Source organism: Castanea sativa, chromosome 12, assembly GCF_040712315.1.
Source record: "Castanea sativa cultivar Marrone di Chiusa Pesio chromosome 12, ASM4071231v1".
NCBI lineage: Eukaryota > Viridiplantae > Streptophyta > Magnoliopsida > Fagales > Fagaceae > Castanea > Castanea sativa.
In genome coordinates, this window is record NC_134024.1 from 23351993 (window position 1) to 23371831 (window position 19839).

The 19839-nt window shown below is 36.2% G+C and overlaps 2 protein-coding genes across 3 annotated transcripts; both read left to right on the forward strand.

Annotated features, from left to right (window-relative positions):
• Positions 1 to 723: 723 nt before the first annotated feature.
• On the forward strand, positions 724 to 12554 carry LOC142618932 (uncharacterized protein At5g08430). 2 transcript variants are annotated; one of them, XM_075791986.1, is made up of 10 exons: positions 724 to 831; positions 1246 to 1360; positions 3379 to 3458; positions 3885 to 4072; positions 4773 to 5592; positions 5830 to 5924; positions 11131 to 11190; positions 11271 to 11321; positions 11501 to 11571; positions 12100 to 12554. In XM_075791986.1, exons 2-10 carry the CDS (start codon positions 1257 to 1259, stop codon positions 12215 to 12217), a joined length of 1587 nt encoding a protein of 528 aa, XP_075648101.1. In that variant the 5' UTR covers positions 724 to 831; positions 1246 to 1256; the 3' UTR covers positions 12218 to 12554. The 2 variants fall into 2 exon arrangements, with proteins under 2 accessions (XP_075648101.1, XP_075648102.1); XM_075791987.1 differs by lacking the exon at positions 724 to 831 and adding an exon at positions 902 to 1123.
• A 6694-nt stretch (positions 12555 to 19248) lies between these two features.
• LOC142620390 (uncharacterized) lies at positions 19249 to 19839 on the forward strand. Its single transcript, XM_075793763.1, has one exon. It carries the CDS (start codon positions 19249 to 19251, stop codon positions 19837 to 19839), a length of 591 nt encoding a protein of 196 aa, XP_075649878.1.

Sequence of the window (19839 nt, forward strand, 5' to 3'; positions counted from 1 at the left end):
ACTTGAGCCTGATCACCATAACATGTACGCTTATTTCTAGTCTAGACTTTAGAGATCAGTTGTGGAAGAAGTGGAAGAAAGGAAGGAAATGGGGGAAAATGAAGAAAATTAAATACCAAAAGATAGGAATGTGAAGGTTTATTGTTTATTGTTTACGTTGCTGATGCTGTTGTTGTTTTCTTTTCTTTGACTTTTTGTGTGCCCTTAAATCAAGCAAAAATACAATAAATAAAGAAGGGAAAAAAATACTAGTATTAATTTTAAATAAGATAAAAAATAATAATATTTTTTTAACTATTAAATTACTTATAAATTTACGGTTTAAAAAATGTATAATTTTACGAGAGTGACATCAAATATAACTTAAACTCATTTCAAATAAAAAATATAATAAACTTATATTAAAATGATATGTAATTACTCACAATTTGTCGTCGGCGTTCTAGAAGACAACTATGTACTTGGCTGGTTCAATATGAAAGTTGAAATGGACCCATCCATGTCTTGTACTGTTGTACACATCACATATGGGACGAGGTAGCATGCAACGGGTGCGCAAGTTAATGCACAAGATTATTTCTCCGGAGTGACGGTAGAACAGTGATGAGAGATTTGTGCGGACGAGAAGGAAATGCCAAAGCCAATGCAATCTAAGTTAGTACATATTTAACGAGTTTTTTCCAACATAATCAAACAAAGCACTATGTGATATGATATAAATAAGAGCCCAGTGGAATATGCAATAATGTTTCAACAATTGTTTAGACTTCTCTGCTGTCTAAACCATGCATGTTACAGTAATCTAAACCAATCCCCAAAAAGAAGAGCCAGGTTAATTTTTTTTTTTTTCCCTTCATGTAATTCTTATTAAACAATGCTTTTAGTTATGTTTTGCTTCTGAACCCCATTTTGGGTCTAATAGGCCAGTTTCTTCGAAAATCAATTTTCTCTAGTGGGTGTTAATAGTTTTTTTCTTTTCTTTTTTCTTTTTTTCAATTCTGTACTGGCTATTTGTGTGTGTGTTTTTTTTAAACCTTGCTGGGCTATGCTTTAAGCAGTAATATATTCTTCTGTCTATGCAATGGTAGTTCTTGATCATGGCTTTGTTGAAGACCGAGTGAAAGTACTTGCATTTTGTTTATAATTTTTTTTAACCTGTGATCAAAGCTGTAGTGGGTTTTTTATTATGGGTTTTAGTTCAAGAAATAGTTTGTAAATTTTCAATTTTTATTTGAATTATTTTAGATATAATCATCATGAAGAAGCAAAGGAAGCAAAATAAGATAATCAAAGACAGGGATTCAGAAGACTGGTGTTTTGAGTGCAAAGATGGTGGAAAACTAATGATCTGTGACTACAGGTGAGTTGACTTGCTCAGTAGTTCATTCTTGAAGTGTGGATGAGTCAGTGTTTTTTTTATTCTGATGAAAATAGACAACATTCATTATCTTTCCTTGGGATCAAGGGCATTTTGGTCTTTTCATTGTGGTTGGTCTTTGAAAATGTAGTGCCTAACTCATTGGCCTGGCTTTGCATGTGCTTCAATTTCTGTTTGGCTCTGTTTTGTTGTTGATGTATTCTAGGAAATAGTATATAGTAAGAATGTTTTTGTAGCATGGAAAGGACAGGACATGAGGGTGAACCTAATTTTGGCGTTTTGTAAAAGATTCTAGTACAAGATTCTGTAAGAAATTGGTTTTCTTTCTGAAAGCACCCTTAAAAATTTTTATAAAAAAAAAAAAAAAAATCTCCTTTTGTTGTCATTTTCCCCTTTTTTATTGATATGGTCTGAATCATACAAAATTGAAATTCAGGAAAAGGATACCTGTTGACCAAAAAGTCGAGATTGTAAATGTAGGTGTGGCTTTGGCTGTTCATGTACTTGTACACTCCCTTTGTTTCCACAGAATATTTTTTTCAGAGAAAAAGTTTGCAATGGAAAACATTTTCTGGAAAAATGACTTGTTTTCCTGTGTTTGGTTACGGCTTTGAAAATGTTCTTAGGAATATTTTATAACGTTTGGCTTGTACAGAAAATCATTAATATTATATGTATGCAAGATGATGGTGGTGATGTAGGCAATGGTCAAGGTGGATTGGTGGTAGTGGTGGTGGTAGTGATGGCAGTGGTGTTAGTGGCACATAGGAATATAGGAGATGAGGTGAGGACACAAGGGAATGGTGGAAAATGATTTCCAGATTTTATGTTATTTTCCCATGACTTCGGAAAAGAATTTCCATTGACTATGAATTTTCTTCTATAAAAGTGTCAAACATCAGTCCTTCCTTACTGATACTTGACTGTTGGCACTTTTTATTGTAAAATTTGGACTGATGTATTAGGTATTTTTGTAGCTAATAACATATGAAGTGATACATCAACTGTCGCCAAAAGAAAATTTATCACTTTTATGGTCCGTTTGGATTGAGGGAGAGGGAGAGGGAGAGGGAGAGGGAGAGGGAGGTGGAGGAGAGTAGGGTAGAGTAGATTTAGCACAAAATTAGCTTATTTTTAGCCAACTCTACTCTACTCTTCTCCACTCCCCTTCCTTCCCCCTTCCATCCAAATAGGTCATTAGTGTTGATCAATGAATGCTCAAGGAAGGAGCTCTCCATTCATTGGTACCGTCAACTGTTACGGATGTGTAGAAAAAGGCTATCTGGGGAAGCAATTGGAGGGATCTTTTGTAGAAGTTCTTTGTGGATTCTGTCCTTGGAAAAGGTCATACGTCAGTTTAAATTAGTATTTTGGGACTCATAGATGGATCATGTTTGTGGAGGTTCTCTATCTATATACAGTTTAAATTATTTTCTTTTTTATAAGTAGCAAATAATCTCCAGTTTAGAAATTTCCTTTTGGTCCACATTCCCACTGATTGTGAAATTGCCTCACTTTCTATCAAGTCTGCTGATCTTGTGACCTTCGTGGGGGTGCAAAGGGGTTCACAGCTATTAAAGATGATTGAGGATAAAAGCGAGTTTAGAATTCTAATAGTGAGGCCCCCTTTTATTGACTTACTTTGCTATTTTATCTTCTGCATCAAAGAATGTGACTCTTAATGAAGCATGTTGTTTGTCTCTCTTGTATAAATGAGCATGTACACTTGGCTTGTTTCCATATCTGCTTGTAGATGCTAAGCATATATTTTTGTGATTTTAATGACATAGCGTTTTTAATTATTGCAACTAAATTTTATAAGAAGATTGAGGGTTTACAGTTGGTAGGGATGATCAATTCTTAGATCCATGCCTCTCAAAACACTCACGTGTGCTTTGTGCATCTGTTCAAGGTTTTTTACAACTAAATTTAGCATATCTCTGTGCACCAAATTAGGATTTCATCTACCTTATTCTGGTAACGAATTTACTTGATTTCAGGGATTGCCTAAAAGTTTATCATCCAGAATGTGTGGGAAAGGATGATTCATTCATGGAGAATGAAGAGCCCTGGAATTGCAGTAAGTCAATCATAACTATCGTGATGATATTTAGTCCACTTGTTAATAATCTGTTAGAATGCTTTATAATCAAGAGAACACAACATAGAAGGGGGAACTTTATTTAACATTTTCTCTGAAAGGTCCAACCAGAGGACTCACTCAAAATCATACCCTAAACTTCTCTGGAAAGCTCTTGAGAAGGCAAAAGGCCTGTCCTATACAGTTACATGCCCAAGAATTGATAAACAAAATGGTTTGTTTTCATAAATAACTCTTTGCAAGTATAAGCAATATACAGCCAGGAAGCCATATAATTACAGCAATCAAAGTTCTGACCTTGCAATCGACATCAAAGTTCTGCCATTAATTTTCCTCATCATGTTTGTTTTACATTGGAGAATTTATATACACCAGATTAAATAATTATAAAGATTTATGTTTCAGATAGGCATTCTTGCTTAATATGCCAAAACACAGCAAAATTTTATTGTGTTTGCTGTCCAAATGCGGTATGTGGATGCTGCATTGGTGAAGTTGAGTTTGCACCTGTTAAAGGGAAGAAAGGATTCTGTGACAACTGTTTGGAGCTTCTTCTTCTTGCCGAACAAAATGCAGATTATGATACTGATGGGGTATGTATAGGAATTTTACAACTTCCATGAGAAAGTTCTGGAAGTCTTATTATTGCAATATGTTCTATACCGATACCACCTGGATGTTTTCTCTCTACAGTTTTAATTTGTCTTTGTGCCTTTTGTTTTCTTAGTTTTTAATACATACCCCCACCATATGTTGTCCCAGAATGTTTGTGTTGAGTGCATGTGAGTGTTGAGTCCACACAGAGGAAAAAGTAAAGAAAGTGAGTAGATGATATACATATTGGGCATAACCCGTTGGCTTATGCTTTTGGGTTGGTGGAGTTGTATCCCAACATGTGTATCAACACACTTTTAGTGGACTCCTTAGGCATTGCTCTTACCCCACATTATGGCTGCTTGTACCTTGCTTCATGATTGATGACACATTATAGAATATATTACTATCAGCTTAGTAAAATCATAAAGGGGGGGAAGAAAAGTAAGCGTATTAACTATCTAATTGCATGTATCTATTTCAATGCAAAATAATTACATGTTTATTGGAGGGATAAGGATAATTCATCAATGAAATTAGAAAAGCAAGGGGAAAAAAGGGGAGAAAAACTGCATTGGAAGTTAATTTGTTGTGTAGTTGTTCATTTTGAGGGGCTTTTTTTCTTTATAAATTTCATTCCCCCTTTTTCTAGTTTGGGGAGCATATGCTTGTTTTGATGTTTGTTTCTTATAATTGCAGGAAAAGGTGGATTTCAATGACCGAGAGACATATGAATGTCTATTTAAGGAATATTGGGATATAATAAAGGGGAGAGAAGGCTTGACTGTCGACAATGTGTATTCTGCAGATGCCCGGTTAAAGAAGAGAGGACGCTGCTCCGATTCAGTTAGAATAGGCAAGGCCAAAGAATGTAAAAAACTGATAATCTCTGAGAAGGCAATGGGAAAAAAGAAGGTGTCTAAAGCAATAGAATTTATAGGATGGGGATCAAGACCTCTCATTAAGTTCCTCACATCCATTGGTAAAGATACAACGAAACAATTATCACAATATGATGTGGAGTCTATCATCTCTGGATATATTCAAGAGAAAAACCTTTTTAACCCAAAAAAGAAGAGGAGGATACTTTGTGACCCATTGCTGTATTCTCTTTTCAGAAGGAAATCAGTGGATAAGAACCAAATATATAGTCTCCTGGACATCCATTTTGTTGCTAACTTGGAGCAATCAGAAGACGATGAAAGTGAGGATGAAGATGAAATCATTTTGGGAGAGAAAAAGAACGAAAATATTACAGAAGCATTTAAGAAACAGAAAACATTGAGCTCAAACAGAACATGTCAGGAAGAGGAAGTGAACCGTACTGTGAAAGTGACCGGTTTTGCATCTATAGTTGCTGAAAATATTAAACTTGTCTACTTAAGCAAAAGCTTGGTGGAAAGGCTATTGAAGCAGCCAGAAAGTTTTGATTGCAAGGTAGTGGGAAGTTTTGTAAGAACAAAAACAGACCCCACAGATTATCAGCGACATACGTCTCATCAACTCTTACAAGTTAGAGGTAATTGTAGCAGGCAATTTAGTCTTAGCAATTTTTTGATAATGGCAGATAAGATAGTGGTTTCTATGTACTTTGGACTGTTTAGATTCTCTTTGAAGTAAATCTCTTTTTTATTTGTTTGATGATGCAATAATATGTTCTTCAAGTCATTTTAATACAATTTCATCAAAAAGTGTTCTCTTTCCAAGTTTCTGTTTTCTTTTATATTAAGTTATGTTTTTCTCTTTATCCCATTAGGCATAAAGAAAAATGCAAATGAAGTTCTACTGCAAGTCTCTAATATGCCAATAGACCTTCACATCACTATGCTTTCTGACTCTGACTTCACGAAGGTAACAGAACTGTTTGGAAGTAATCTTTCTTAAAGTTATGATATGATTTGTAAAATCCTATTTTAAAATCAAAGATTGTTGTTTTTCTGTCACTCTTCACATGCATCATTTGATCTACTTAAACTTAAATGTAACTCTTGCTAGCATTGTTTTGATCACATTGACTACAATCAGAAAAATAAAGAACAAATTTATAGGAGTTGTGTTTTGAATTTTTAGGTTGGTTGATTAGGTTCTTCTAGGACATGGTCTCTTCTGATGGTTGGATTTGCTTGTTATTGATCTCTTGATCCACACTAATTTTATCACAAATTCTTGCTGACAATGGCATACTGACCTCCTTATCACTTATCAGATTTGTTTCTTAGACGTGCTTATGCATCCCTAAAATAAAAGTCAGGGAGAGAGAGAAAGTTACTTCTATGTTTCGCATGCAAGCATGCTTAAACAAGCACAAAGTTGAGAGATTTCAATTTTGTACGTTAGGGAATATCTATTAATTTCACAATAGTAGGAGAGCAGATTGATCTTGAGTTGACATACTGCTGTCAGTTTTCTGTTTGGATTCATCATATTGGTCATGAGAATCCCTTTTTGTCCTCCAAAAAGCTAGGATGCACGGACACGGACACGGACACGGCAATACGGCAATTTTTGAAAAATAAGGACACGACACGGCGTGGACACGGCAATTAAATAATTAATTAAATTTTATATTTAGGCATATTTTTAAATATTTTTAGACATAAACTACGATTATGTCTAGAATTTAAATTATGTAAAAACTACAAATAAATAAACTAACACCCAAAATAGTACAATAATACACATAAAATGTTTAGAGTACGAACTAAAAGTTTAAATAGGCTACATTCAACATCAAACTAAAAACATAAAAGGAAACCAAGTTTTAAACTTTCAAGATTACCATAGAACAACAAGTTCAACATCAAACTAAACACATAATAGGATAACAAGTTTTAAACTTTCAAGATTATCACAGAACAACAACATCATCATCATCAACATAGTCATCATTCTCAACAAAACTTATCTCCATCTTTGGCTCATCTAGTGTGAGATAAGCAATCTCAAGCAACCCAGGTCCTCCAAATGGTTCATTCCAAGTATCTCCACCAATGTCCCACTTCTTAGAGTTTCCTTTAGTGTACTCTTCCCTCCTCCTTGAAAGAAGTCGAAGATTAGAATGAACAAACACGAAATCTTCAGCACGTTTAGGAGTAATTCTATTCCTCCTCATACAATGGATGAAGCCATATGTACTCCAATTTCTCTCAGCACATGATGATGAGCAAGGATGTCCAAGAAGCTTTAGAGCTAAAGTTTGAAGCATTGGTAACCTGGACCCATAATTTGACCACCAAAGCATTGGATCCAAGATCCACCTATCATCCATGTTGTCATCATTATAAGCCCCAATTCCTGAAAACAAACCAAACTCCATAGTAACATTATTCCTATTATCAATATCAAGAAAGAATCTTTTGAGGCACTTGTTTCTCTCTGCAGAAAGTTTAGCATCCTTATGTGGCGCAACACAACCTCTGACTTCCTCAATCCATTAATTAGTATAATACTTAGTTAAAAGCAAATAAATAAGTACAACTAATGAGTTTAGTTTATTTGTTTAGAAAATTAGAAATGTCTAAAGAATATAAAAGAAAATATTAAAGAGATAGAAAAATTACTTTGGATTCAAGGAGTGGGCTAGGCATTGAAGTGGTGTGCAATTTTTAGTTCACCGTTCAATGAGTATAGTGTGTACCACATCATAGAATGGAGATTCCTCATAGTCTTCCTTGCCTTCATGCCAGTATATCTCTTTCTTCACATTTTCTATCATGGAATCTCACATTTCATACACCTTATGGAGAATAGGTGCATCGCATTCGTGTCAGCCACTCGAAGCATCTCATAAATAGGTCTCATGAATCTCAGAATATATGCAACCTTCTCCCACCACAAATCATTCACAACATAATCCCTCACAGTATGAGATTTTCCTACATCATCTTCTCTATATGACATCCATTCTTCACTAATGACCATATTTCGAAGATGCTGTTTTACTTGAAACAATGTTTTAAGCATGATGATTATTGAAGCAAATCGTGTTTCAGCAACAGCAAGTAACTTCAAAGGGGAAAATGAATTAAAAATTGCTAATCTCATAGAATGATTTGTGATGAAAATATGAATGAAAGTTTCCTCATGTGAAACTTGTGCGATCAAGTTAATTCATTATATGGAACCTCATTCTGCAAGAGTTCTTAGGTGCACATATATTCCTCAAGGCCAAATTGAGGGTATGCACAACACAAGGTGACCAAAATATATGAGGATATTCAGCTTCAACAATAGATCCTGCAACCTTCATAACAAATGCATTATTAGTAATAATTTGGACAACATGAGTATGCCCAACCTCACCAATGACCTTTAGAAACAAGTCAGAAATGAAGTGCTTGTCTTTGTACTCTTTGGTACCATCAATGGATTTGATCAAAAGTGGCCATTTTTCTGATGTAGCCATAAAATTGATAAGTGGCATTTTTTGTTCATCTGTCCACCCATCACTTACTATGCTTAAACCCCTTTCTTTCCAAATGTCTTTAATTGACTTCAACAACTTCTCAATATGTACCCTTTCTTTATGCAACAAAGTTCTTAATTTATTATAACTCGGAGGAACATAGCCCACTAAATTATTATTAGCTGCAAATTTGATCATCTCAATCCAATACAGGTTCTTAGCAAAGTGAAAGGGTAAACCGGTAAAATAAAATGTCCTAGCAATAAGAGAATCTAATTGTTCTCGACATTGATTGTTAAAAGCCTTCTCCAAAGAAGAATTCCCAACCCCTTTTTTCTGAAAAAATGGATGACTTGTAGCTGTACTACTCTCAGTATGACCCAAATTAGAACTACTAGGAGAATCAGATGGTAAAGACATTAGCTTAGGCTTCTTCAATCTACTTGAAGATTCCTCATACGCATCTTCTAATTTCTGCATTTCATTCAGATACTCATCTCCAATCTTAACACATGCTTGTATTCCAAAATTAGACAGTTTTAACAAGTGTGCCTTCACCCTTGAATAAGACCCCTTAAAAAAAATTTCACAATAGTTACATCTGAAAGTAACATTCCCACCACCAATAGCTGCTTTTTCTAACTTAGTAACATATTTTCATAGAGGAGCAACTGACTCAGTTGATTTTTCACTTTCAGTATTCATTTTAGTAAAATCACCTACAATATTTGACTTTAATAAATAAATAGAACTATAGCAATAACAACATTATATTATATGGCAGTAACAACATTATATATGGCACATAATGGCAGTAACAACTAATAACATTATATTATATCCCACTCTCACACAGTGACAGTGAGAGTGGGATTAAAAACAAAAACGCTTTATAATAAGTAAGTATTTAAGTAACCCATTCACCCAAACCAAATGGCCATATATCTGAGGAAAAAAAAAATAGAGAGAAGCTTAAAGAGATCGGACCTCACTTGTTGTCCATGCTGAGAGAGAGAGGGATCGAAAGAGACAAGACACGATGTCGACGTCTATGGAGCTCGCCAATCGGCCCAATCTAGCTCCGATGAGGGACAGAGGGCAGCTGCAGAGGTCAGAGGGAGGGAGGGTGGGTGGGTTGAGAAGTGAGAACTTGAGATATGGGTTTTGGTCTAATGACTTCTCAAACTTGTTGTTTTAGGGTATATCACAAAATCAATGGTATTGATAAGTCCATCTGTCAAAATCTGTGATTTTTTTTTTCAATAATGGTGTGTCGGAGCTGCATCAGAGAAGCGAAAAAAAAAAAGAAAAAAAATAAGAAAAAGAAAAAGAGAGACTGCTCGAACACCAAAGTCCGGCGAATCGTACCGGTTTCGGTGTCCGACATCTCGCCAAAAATGGCGTGTCGGTGCAACTTAGCCAAAAAGCCTTAGTAGGATTTTATTTTCAATTGAAATTTACACCAAAGAATTGTAGGGAAAATAACACGAAATTTCCAAACCTGTGAGAAACAAAAATAGAGAAAACACACAGCAAAGAAAAAAAAATAATCACACGCACAAGACAATATTTACGTGGTTCGGCAATTTGCTTACATCTACGGAGTTGCAGGGATTTCACTATTATCAGGGAAAAAAACAAAGTGCGGCCGTACAGTTTTTCACTCTCTCAAAAACATGAAGAAGAGATCTTAATCACCAAAACAACGGTTTCTATATCCTGCGCACAAGATTCACAATGAGCTACAAAACAGACCAAAAAATTTTCCCGCTTGGGCCAATAGCTCCATGGACTAAGCCTCAGAAAATTTCCCATTAAAAACCACGCAACATTATTTTGGGTCGGGTCAGGTCATCAATCGGATCAAACACAACTAGACTCCACAAAACCAACAAGAATTCCATTTTAACAAAATATTGGACTTAGTTTAAACTAATACATTGTTGTTAATCTAATAATTTCATACTTTATTACTTTCTTTGGATATCTTTAAGGATTCTTTTACTGGACTTGCAAATTGACATATCTACTTTTCTTTGTATTGCCTTGATAGGATAAATTTTCAGTCAGGATGTTTGCCAGTATTTATGATGTCTTTTGGAGTTGCTGACACTAAAATTTAGACTAGAGTGGGCTTGGTTTTGTTATCTTGATGCCTGCTATTTTAGTTCCAACAGATTTCTAATAAGTTCTAATCAAATCTTTATGGCGGTTCAATATGATGTTTTCCTGTTTTGAACAGCTTAAGTCTTTAATGACCCTTAGTAATAATGTAGCCCTAATCGACTTGTTGTGACGAATGAACAAAACCCATAGGGTGAGATGTATAACCTACCAATAAAAAAAACATTCCTTTAATTTCCCCAATATTTACGTTGATAGACCTTTACACAATGCAAAAATGTGAATGTAAGCATGCATAGACACACAAAGATGTGTTCATGTATGTAACTCATCAAGAAGTAAAATTCTTCTTCAACTACCTGATTTATCACATTTACATTAATAAAATATGAATACCTCGTGACCATATGTACTGGATATTGCAAATTTACCCTGCCATTTTTTATCTACTTGATTGCTCCATTCATATGAGCGTCACCCTCTTCCCCAACAACGTTTTTTTCTTTAATGCATGGTACTTTTTTGCAGGAAGAATGTGAAGATTTGCAACAAATGGTTGAAAATGGCCTTCTAAAGAAACCTACTGTTGTAAGTTCTTTCATGCATAAATTCTGTTTTTTCTTAGTTGAAATTTGAAAGGTCTTAAACCCAAATTTACGATTTGATAGGTGGAGCTCGAACAGAAGGCAAGAAGTCTGCATGAGGATATAACAAAACATGTAAAATATCCTGATTAGTGCTATTTTTTACATCTCAAAATACATTCTATTATTCCTAAAGAGTACTATACTTCACACCCCCCCAAAAAAAAAGGATTAGGTACTATAATCATCTACAGTTATTACTGTCTCTTCATTCATGTCATCTTTCCTGAATTATTTGGAAATACTTTTGTTAGTGGATTGAGATGGAGCTGGTCAAATTACAAAAATGCATTGATCGGGCAAATGAGAAGGGCTGGAGAGCCGAATATCCTTTCATGGAGTAAGCTATGTTATAACTTATAAGTCAGAACTAGTAATGTATGCCAAATATCAATGAATCTGTAACAACAGATTGTTGTACTTCAAATACTCATCCATTATAAACTAGGGAATCACTCTTGAACGAGATGAAAATTCATATTCTTAAAAGGAAAATGGGATTTCCCATGTGATCTTAAAATTTTTTATTTATTAATGTTATGCTATCTTCTCCCGCTATGTAGGTTAGAGTGTTGAATTCAACCTGTCCATCTAATCAGACCTTCTATGAATTGGGAAATGCCAATTTTTTGGTTACCTTAACTTCAGAACATTTCAATTTCATTTATTCATGCATCATCATAAGTCTATTTTTCTTGTTTTGTTTCGGCATGCATCATTGAAAATCTACTTGTTGTATGCACTTACACGTGTGTAAATGAGCAAGAAGTGTTCAAGCCTCTTTGTGCATGTTTCAAGGTGCTTTTTTCTTTTTATCAAATCGGAGTGGACCTTAACCAGTTCTTTTATGAACATTATTTCAATATTTAGACAAAATAGAACTTCTTAAGAAACCATCAGAACAGGAACGATTATTAAAGCAGGAGCCAAAGGTCATTGCAGAGATGGTAGAGCTCAGATCTGATTCTTAACACTCCTCTGGAGATTGAAGAACAAAGAAGTTTTTGCTGCAGTCAATCCTCGTTGGCAATGTCAAAACATTCCAGCAAGTAACTAAAAATATGATGGAGCTTTTCTTGCGCCTTATTGGTCTGTACATAAACACTGTAAGGCGCAAGATTTGAAACTCTTTTGGTTGTTAGAGGTATCAAAAAGCAACCATCTATATCATTTTGAATGTCTGATCCCCTTTGTTTCTGATCAGTCAAATGTGTAGTAGTTGAAGGTATGTGCCATGTAATGTAAAGATGGAGGTAGACTTAGCTTTTCCTTGCAAAACATGTATTATAAAACCAATGGAAATTTTTATGTGCATAATGTTGTTTTCTTATATCCTTGCAAGATTTGATGAATGCCTTTGTTGTTATTTGTAGAAATTTAAGTATATTGATTTCTCAGGCGCACATTGGGGGGCTTTATAAAAATTTATGTATCTTGTGCCTATGCAAAGATCTGAAGAATGCTTGCGCGGTTGCACCAAAGCATTTGCTGTTAGATATTTTATATGATATTACCTCACGAGAAGATTTATGTTATTGGCGTGGACAGGTAGTCTGATTGAAAATCTTGAATTGGCTGAGCTCTTTCAAATCTTGCTAGTTGATACATTTTATTTTTTTTCAGAATCAAAGTGATGTTTGACTAGATCTATTTGGAATACAACCCTCAAAATTATTCCTAAGATTCTTCATGCTTCAGAGCTAGCTAGTAATCATTGGTGAGATACAAACTACATAATGCACTCAAATCTTAAACATACTAATTTATAAATTAGGAGCAATTCCGAGATATAATAACATGATAATCTTTTCACTCACGTAATAGTGAATTTTATTAATGTAGTGTAGTAGTCTTTCTTTTCACCTAGAATTCGCTAATTAAATTCATGAAGGGAGGGGCTAGCCGTTTAGGAATGAATTATATATATTTTCCCCCTTGTTTTGAACAAGATATACATTTTTTTTTTTTTTTGGTGGCAAAAATGCACTTTTGGTCCCTATATTTTGGGTCAATTTTTATTTTGGTCCCAAAATTGATTTCATTACAAATGTAGTCCCTAAAAAAAGAAAATCGTTTTTAAAATGGTCCCTGCTGTTAATCTACTGACGGAAACCTCCTACGTGACAAACGGAGTTCCTTGTTTGCTAACGTGGCGCTGGCGTGGCGTTGACGTGGCAATAAAATATTATTAAAAATAATTATTTGGTATTTTTTTAATGCCACGCAGATTTAAATTCAAAAAAAATTTAATTCCTCAATTTTAATATAATTAATATAATTAAATTAAATTAAATATAAAAACATTTCTTCTTTACATTAATATAAAACTAAACATTAATATAATTAAATTAAATTTTTTTTTTTTTACTTTTTTTTTTCGTAAGAACATTTCTTCTTTTCCAGAACATGAACTTCATGTTCTTCCCTGGCAAACAAACTAGCAAATCCAAAAATTTTCTTAAAAAACAAACACAAAAAAAACCCAAAAAATTCAGCTCAAAAACAAAATCATAAATCTCAAATCCACCATTTTTTCAAACACCAGCAAAATCATCAAATCCTAAAGCCTCAAAGTATCAAATTAATCCAAAAATACAACATAACCAACCTAAACAAAAAAAATCTCAAACCCAGAAAAACCCATCTCAGGCAAGTTGAACCCAACAAATCTAGCAATCCCACCTCAGAACCCAGAAAGTTGAACCAAGAAATTGACCTTAGAACCCAGTAAATCCCACCAAGTCGAACCCAACAATCCAACAAGTTGAACCCACTAAAAAAAGTAACACAAACAAACAAACAAAGAATTTCAAATTTGAAATTTTGAGATTCAGAAAAATCAACAACAATGGAGGACATTTGGAAGAGAGCGAAAGGCTTGGCAGAAGAAGCGGCGAGGAGATCTCAGACTCTCACGAGTTCCGTCAACATTTTCGATTTGGTCACCAAAACCACCAAGAAGGCCGATCAGACGATGGACCGAGGTCCCCCCACCCTCCGACGAGCAGCGCCACCGATCAGACGCGAAACACTTCTCTCAAACCCACCCTCTACAATACCCGATCCACCTAAGACCGATCTCATCGCCGGCCCTAAAGAACGTCGCCGCCGCTGGAGACTGATCTTGTTGACCCGATCTCCATCTCTTTCCCGATCTATCTCTCTTTCCCTCAATCTCTCACTCTTTCTTCCTCCGTCAATCTCTCTTTGCTTGGCAATTGTTTTGCCTCAATCTTTAATCTAAAAAAAAGTAATTTTTTTTTGTTTGTTTTTAATTAAAACTAAAATTGAGGAATTAAATTTTTTTTGAATTTTCAAATCTGGCCCTTTTTCTTAATGTTTTATTAATTTAAATCTGATGTGGCATTAAAAAAATGCCAAATAATTATTTTTAATAATATTTTATTGCCACGTCAGCGCCACGTCAGCAAACAAGGAATTCCGTCTGCCACGTAGGAGGTTTCCGTCAGTGGGTTGACGGCAGGGACCATTTTAAAAACGATTTTCTTTTTTTAGGGACTACATTTGTAACGAAATCAATTTTGGGACCAAAATGAGAATTGACCTAAATGTAGGGACCAAAAGTGCATTTTTGCCTCTCTTTTTTTTCCTTAAACAACACAACTTGAATTCTTTAAAAAAATAAATAAATAAAATAAAAAATAGTTTGGAAAATTGAGGAAGAAATTCAAAAAAAAAAAAATTAATACTTTCATTAACATAAGACCAAGGCAAATAACCCAGGTTTACAAAATTGCTGGTGGAGCCGATTGAGCTGTGGTGAATTGGCATCTTAGTAGCAAGAGAAGCCATATTAACAACATCATTTAGAATTTGTTTGGGAACAGCAATGAACTGGAAAGTCGTTCCCTGCTGTTGGAGAAAGTGAAGATCAGTTAACATAGCTCCAACTTTACAAACATTGTTGTTCCTCCATTGTTCTTAGTTTCATAAGCATATATTCTCTTCTCCTAGATTCTTTTGTTTCTCATCCCATCAATCTTGATCATCAGCTGCCAGTTTTGATAGCCACTTGACTGCCTCCACCCGGGACTCCCATAACAATGTTTCACATACCGGACCTGGGAAAACCGTTTTTATAGGTAAATAACCGGACAGGACTATCCACCAAAAACTACTCTAACTCGCGAAACCACTTACGGGGGTCGGAGTTGTTTTTGGGTGTTTTAGGATCATCATTTCTTGGCTCATGACAAATTTCAATCTCTTTCTTGTTATACATCATTGTAAGTCTAGTTTTCTTCGTCTTGCTTCTTCATGCATCATTGAAAATCTAGTTGTTCCGTGCGCTTGTATTGTATGTGCGTAAATGAGCAAGCAAGTGTTGAAGCCTCTTTGTGCATGTAATTCAAGGTGCTCTATATATGTTCAACTTCAATTCAACAAATTGAAGTGGACCTTACTAACAAGAATTATTGAGAGCATTATTAGAGCGGTTGTTATTGGAACCATTTTTCTGCTCGAGCCACGGGCAAGACGGTTGGACTCGACGGTGAGGTACGGTTTTTCATTTCTTAAACAAAGTTTTATAACACTCTTTGGTGGGATTTTTTTTTTCAAAATAACACCAATTTTCAAACAATTTCGTTAGTTAACATCGTTTTAAAATTATTTAGGAAACTAACATCTCGAGTCTATGAGACTCGAGTTCACTATAGCAACTCGAGTATCAAAGACTCAATTTCTATGAAAATTCACGTGGAACTTGAGTCTCTAAAACTCAATTTTCATAGAGTTGAAAGAAGGAGAGTGAATAGAGAGTGAAGAAGTGAAGAAGGAGTGAACAAAGAGTGAAGAACAGAGTGAAGAAGAAGAAAGAAGAAGGATCTAACTGAAGAAGAAGGATCTGACTGATGTACTTAAGCAAACTTGATCTTCCTCTTTGACCATGCGTTGCTGGTTTTTTTTTTTTTTTTCTCTTCCTCTCCGCATCCAAGTGCGTTGCTGGGTTTTTTCTTTGCTTGCTAGGTTTTTCTTTGCTCTTCTCTCTTCATTCTTGCTAGGTTTTTCTTTGCTCTTCTCTCCATTCTTGCTCTTTCTTCAATATGGAACTCAAGTCTTTAAAACTTGAGTTCCACTGTTTTTATGGAACTCGAGTCTCTAAGACTCGATTTGCTATAGTAAACTCGAGTCTGTAGGACTTGAGATGTTAGTTTCCCCCTCTCTGGTGCACTGATCGAGTGAGTGTAGTGGGGACCCAAATCTTTAATACACCAATCTATAAATTAGGAGCAATTTAAATTGATCTTGATAAGGCAGAGTCAGTGACTGACTAGGACTAGGACTTTGAATGAGAAGTGAAAAATCATAATTGTGTAAATTGTAATTGATAGGACCAATAAAATCTTAGTCTAGATGAACCCATCAAATACCATTGTCCATCCCTCCTCAGCATGGACGATAGTAGAAGCGCCATAAAAGAGGAGCATTCAATGCTTCAGACGGTTACTAATTAGCTAAGAAGATCGTTGGAGACCCATAAAAGGCCACATTGAATGATCCCAAAGGCGTTACAAAAAAAGCAATTACACCACCATGAATAGGGTACAATGGCTAGAAAGAATGAGAATGTATATAAGGCACACCTAAGAGCCAAAGAAGGGACATACACACATACTCACAAGAATACTCTGTTCAATCTAGTTCTTACAAACCTATTTTGCCATTTCTCATTACTAACTTTACCATCGAAGACTCTGTGGCCGGCACCACACCGGTGACCACTTAGGGAGAAGGATTCTATTGTCGTCTTTGTGGGTACAAAGACGAAGTCCGTGCTGACCCATCTGGACGAACCTACTCAACTAACGATTTCAGCATCATCAGTTTAGCGCTGTCTGTAGGGACAACAATTTCGTACTTAGGTTCGAGAGCGTAGTTCCATTCAACTCTAGAGTCCAAATGAAGTCTAGCACGCCGCAAGATTCTGTAGCATTAACCTTGCAAATCCAAACACTCACAGCCAGCATGGCAGAGCTCACGAGGCGGAACCAGGAGATGCGGCTGCAGATTCAATAAGGAGACAACCATTCCAGGACTAACCGAAATAACGAAGGAAACAACCATCCTGGGACTAACCAGAACGACGAGGGAGACAACCAAAGAGGGAACGACCACCAGTAACCAACTACTCCCAAGGGAGTGAATTCAGACCTCCTTAGGGAAATGAGAAGGGAGATGGACAAGTTGCGGAGTGCAATAAGGGAGAAAAAAGATCGGAGCCCAGAGAGGATGGTCAGGAGGATGGATTTGCCATTCACAATAGCAGTCCTAGAGTGCCCAATGGCCTCAAAATTTCGTCTCCCTCAGCTCGAGCAGTTTAATGGTCTGAAGGACCCTCTAGATCACCTCAACACCTTCAAGACAACTTTGGGCCTCCAATAGCCCCCTGACGAGATATTGTGTCGCTCTTTCCCCGCCATTCTCAAAGGAGTAGCATGAGAGCGGTTCACTAAGCTATTCACCTCGTCCATCCATAGCTTTGAGCAGTTGGGTAATTCCTTTTACACCATTTTGTCGATAGACAATGCCCGAAAAGATCGGCATACCACCTGCTCACTATCAGGCAGGGGGAGAAGGAGACCCTGAGGTCACATGTGAAGCATTTTACCAGAGAGACCTTAGAGGTAGATGAAGCAAATGATAAAGTCCAGCTAACGACCTTCAAAGCCAGACTAAAGTCCAGAGAGTTCGTGGTCGCCCTTGCGAAGAGCCCTCCTCGGGCGATGGCAAAAATGCTCTTGAAAGTGCAAAAGTATATGAACGCTAAAGATGCCCTAGCAGCAATAAGATGATAGACCAAAAACGTATTGACTCCTTGTGATGGATTAAGTTGATTAATTAGCCAAGTTTAATTAATTAACCAATTTAACATGCAAACGCGTGGTAGCACAAACAAATCACCAATAAACTTAAGTGCAGCAGAAAATAAATTTGACACGGTGATTTGTTTATGAATGGGGAAAACCTTCAAGGCAAAAACCCCACCGAGTGATTTTAAGGTCACCACTCCTGAGAATCCACTATTATCACAACAAGCGGTTACAAGTAAAGGAATCCCAGTACCTTATACCAACTTACAGTTGAACCCTTACCCCAATACCCAATTGGACTTATTTTGTAATGATAATCTCTGCTTTTCAATGCACGGTTCCCAATACGTGACTAACCAATTGTGCAAATCCCAGTACGCGGCTTACTCCTTTGCACGAATCCTAGTACGTGACTAACTTCACAGCAACCCTTTGATTGTTGTAGTTGATTTGCAGCAGCTTCACATAGAAACACCAATAAGATCTTCAATGTTGGTGCAAGAGACTTTGCTTGGTTATAAAACTCAAAGGCGTACAACAAATGCAGCAAGAATCTTTTATCTGTAGGAGGAGGCTAGGATTTCAAAAAGAAAACCTTATGAAGCTCTCTAGGGTTAGGTTTTTCTTTTTCCACCTCTTTTTAAATAAGGGCTTAATGGGCTCTCCTATTCCAAATAAGTTTACACAAACCTTGAGTTTTCTTAGTCCAATAAAAATTATACAAACCCATAAACAAATAGTCTTTTAGAGTAAAAACATTGCTGGTTATAATCTGAATCCTGTAAGCTCGATAGATTGAGACATCTGTCTAGCTTTAATGAATCTCGACAGATCGAGCTTCTATCGATGAGGTATCGAAACCTGCAGATTGCACTTTTCTTGAGCAGTTCTTAAGTAATCTTCATGTCTTCAATCTAATCACTTGTAATGATCATCTTGAACCTACTTAGATTTACCCAAATACAAGTAAAGTGCGTTTTTTCAAAGAATATGCCAATTACATAAAAATATGTCCCCAACATAAGAGACGAAGATAAGCCCGGGGAGAGAGAAGAAAAGGGAGAAGAACGAAAAGGACGAAAAAGAGAACGAGGGATCGTCAAGGCACTAACGGGAACAAGCGAAAAGACAACAAAACCCCTCAGACGGTAAAATTTACCCCTTTTATTATGCATGTTAACAAAATCTTGAAGCAAATTAAGGACAAGCATTACCACAAATGGCCAAGACCGCTGCACTCATCCCCTAATGTGTGTGATAAGAAGAAGTATTGTCGTTTGCACAAGGATCATGGTCATTACACGAAAGATTGTAGGGACCTGAAGGAGCATATAGAAGAACTCATTCGGAGGGGGAAGTTGCAGAAGTTTGTGAAGAATGGGGATTCTAGTAAATCCAGGAATGATAACAAGGATAAGCACGAAGTTGTTCCGAGGGATGAAGACAACTCATCCAACCATCCACAAAGCGCAATGGGAGAAATAAAGACGATCACAGAAGGACCGTCCACAGGTGGGTCTTTCAGATCTCTCAGGAAGGCGCAACAAAGGTGGGTAAACAGCATCCACAGGATACAACCTTTGAAGCAGAAAAGGATGGACGGGGACATGATCTTCTCAGAAGAAGATGCCAGAGGAGTAAAACAGCCACATGACGACCCCCTGGTCATAATGCTTATGATAGAGGGGTTCAACACCAGGAGGATCCTCATAGACAACGGTAGCTCTGTGGACATCATCTATCTCTCTGCTTTCCAATAG

Bases quoted from the DNA above. Each gene is read 5' to 3' on its own strand.
- LOC142618932 (XM_075791986.1), top strand. From the start codon at position 1,257: ATGAAGAAGCAAAGGAAGCAAAATAAGATAATCAAAGACAGGGATTCA. The intron at 4,073-4,772 runs GTATGTATAGGA...TTATAATTGCAG, and splicing joins CAGATTATGATACTGATGGG to GAAAAGGTGGATTTCAATGA. The intron at 5,925-11,130 runs GTAACAGAACTG...ACTTTTTTGCAG, and splicing joins CTGACTCTGACTTCACGAAG to GAAGAATGTGAAGATTTGCA.
- LOC142620390 (XM_075793763.1), top strand. From the start codon at position 19,249: ATGCATGTTAACAAAATCTTGAAGCAAATTAAGGACAAGCATTACCAC.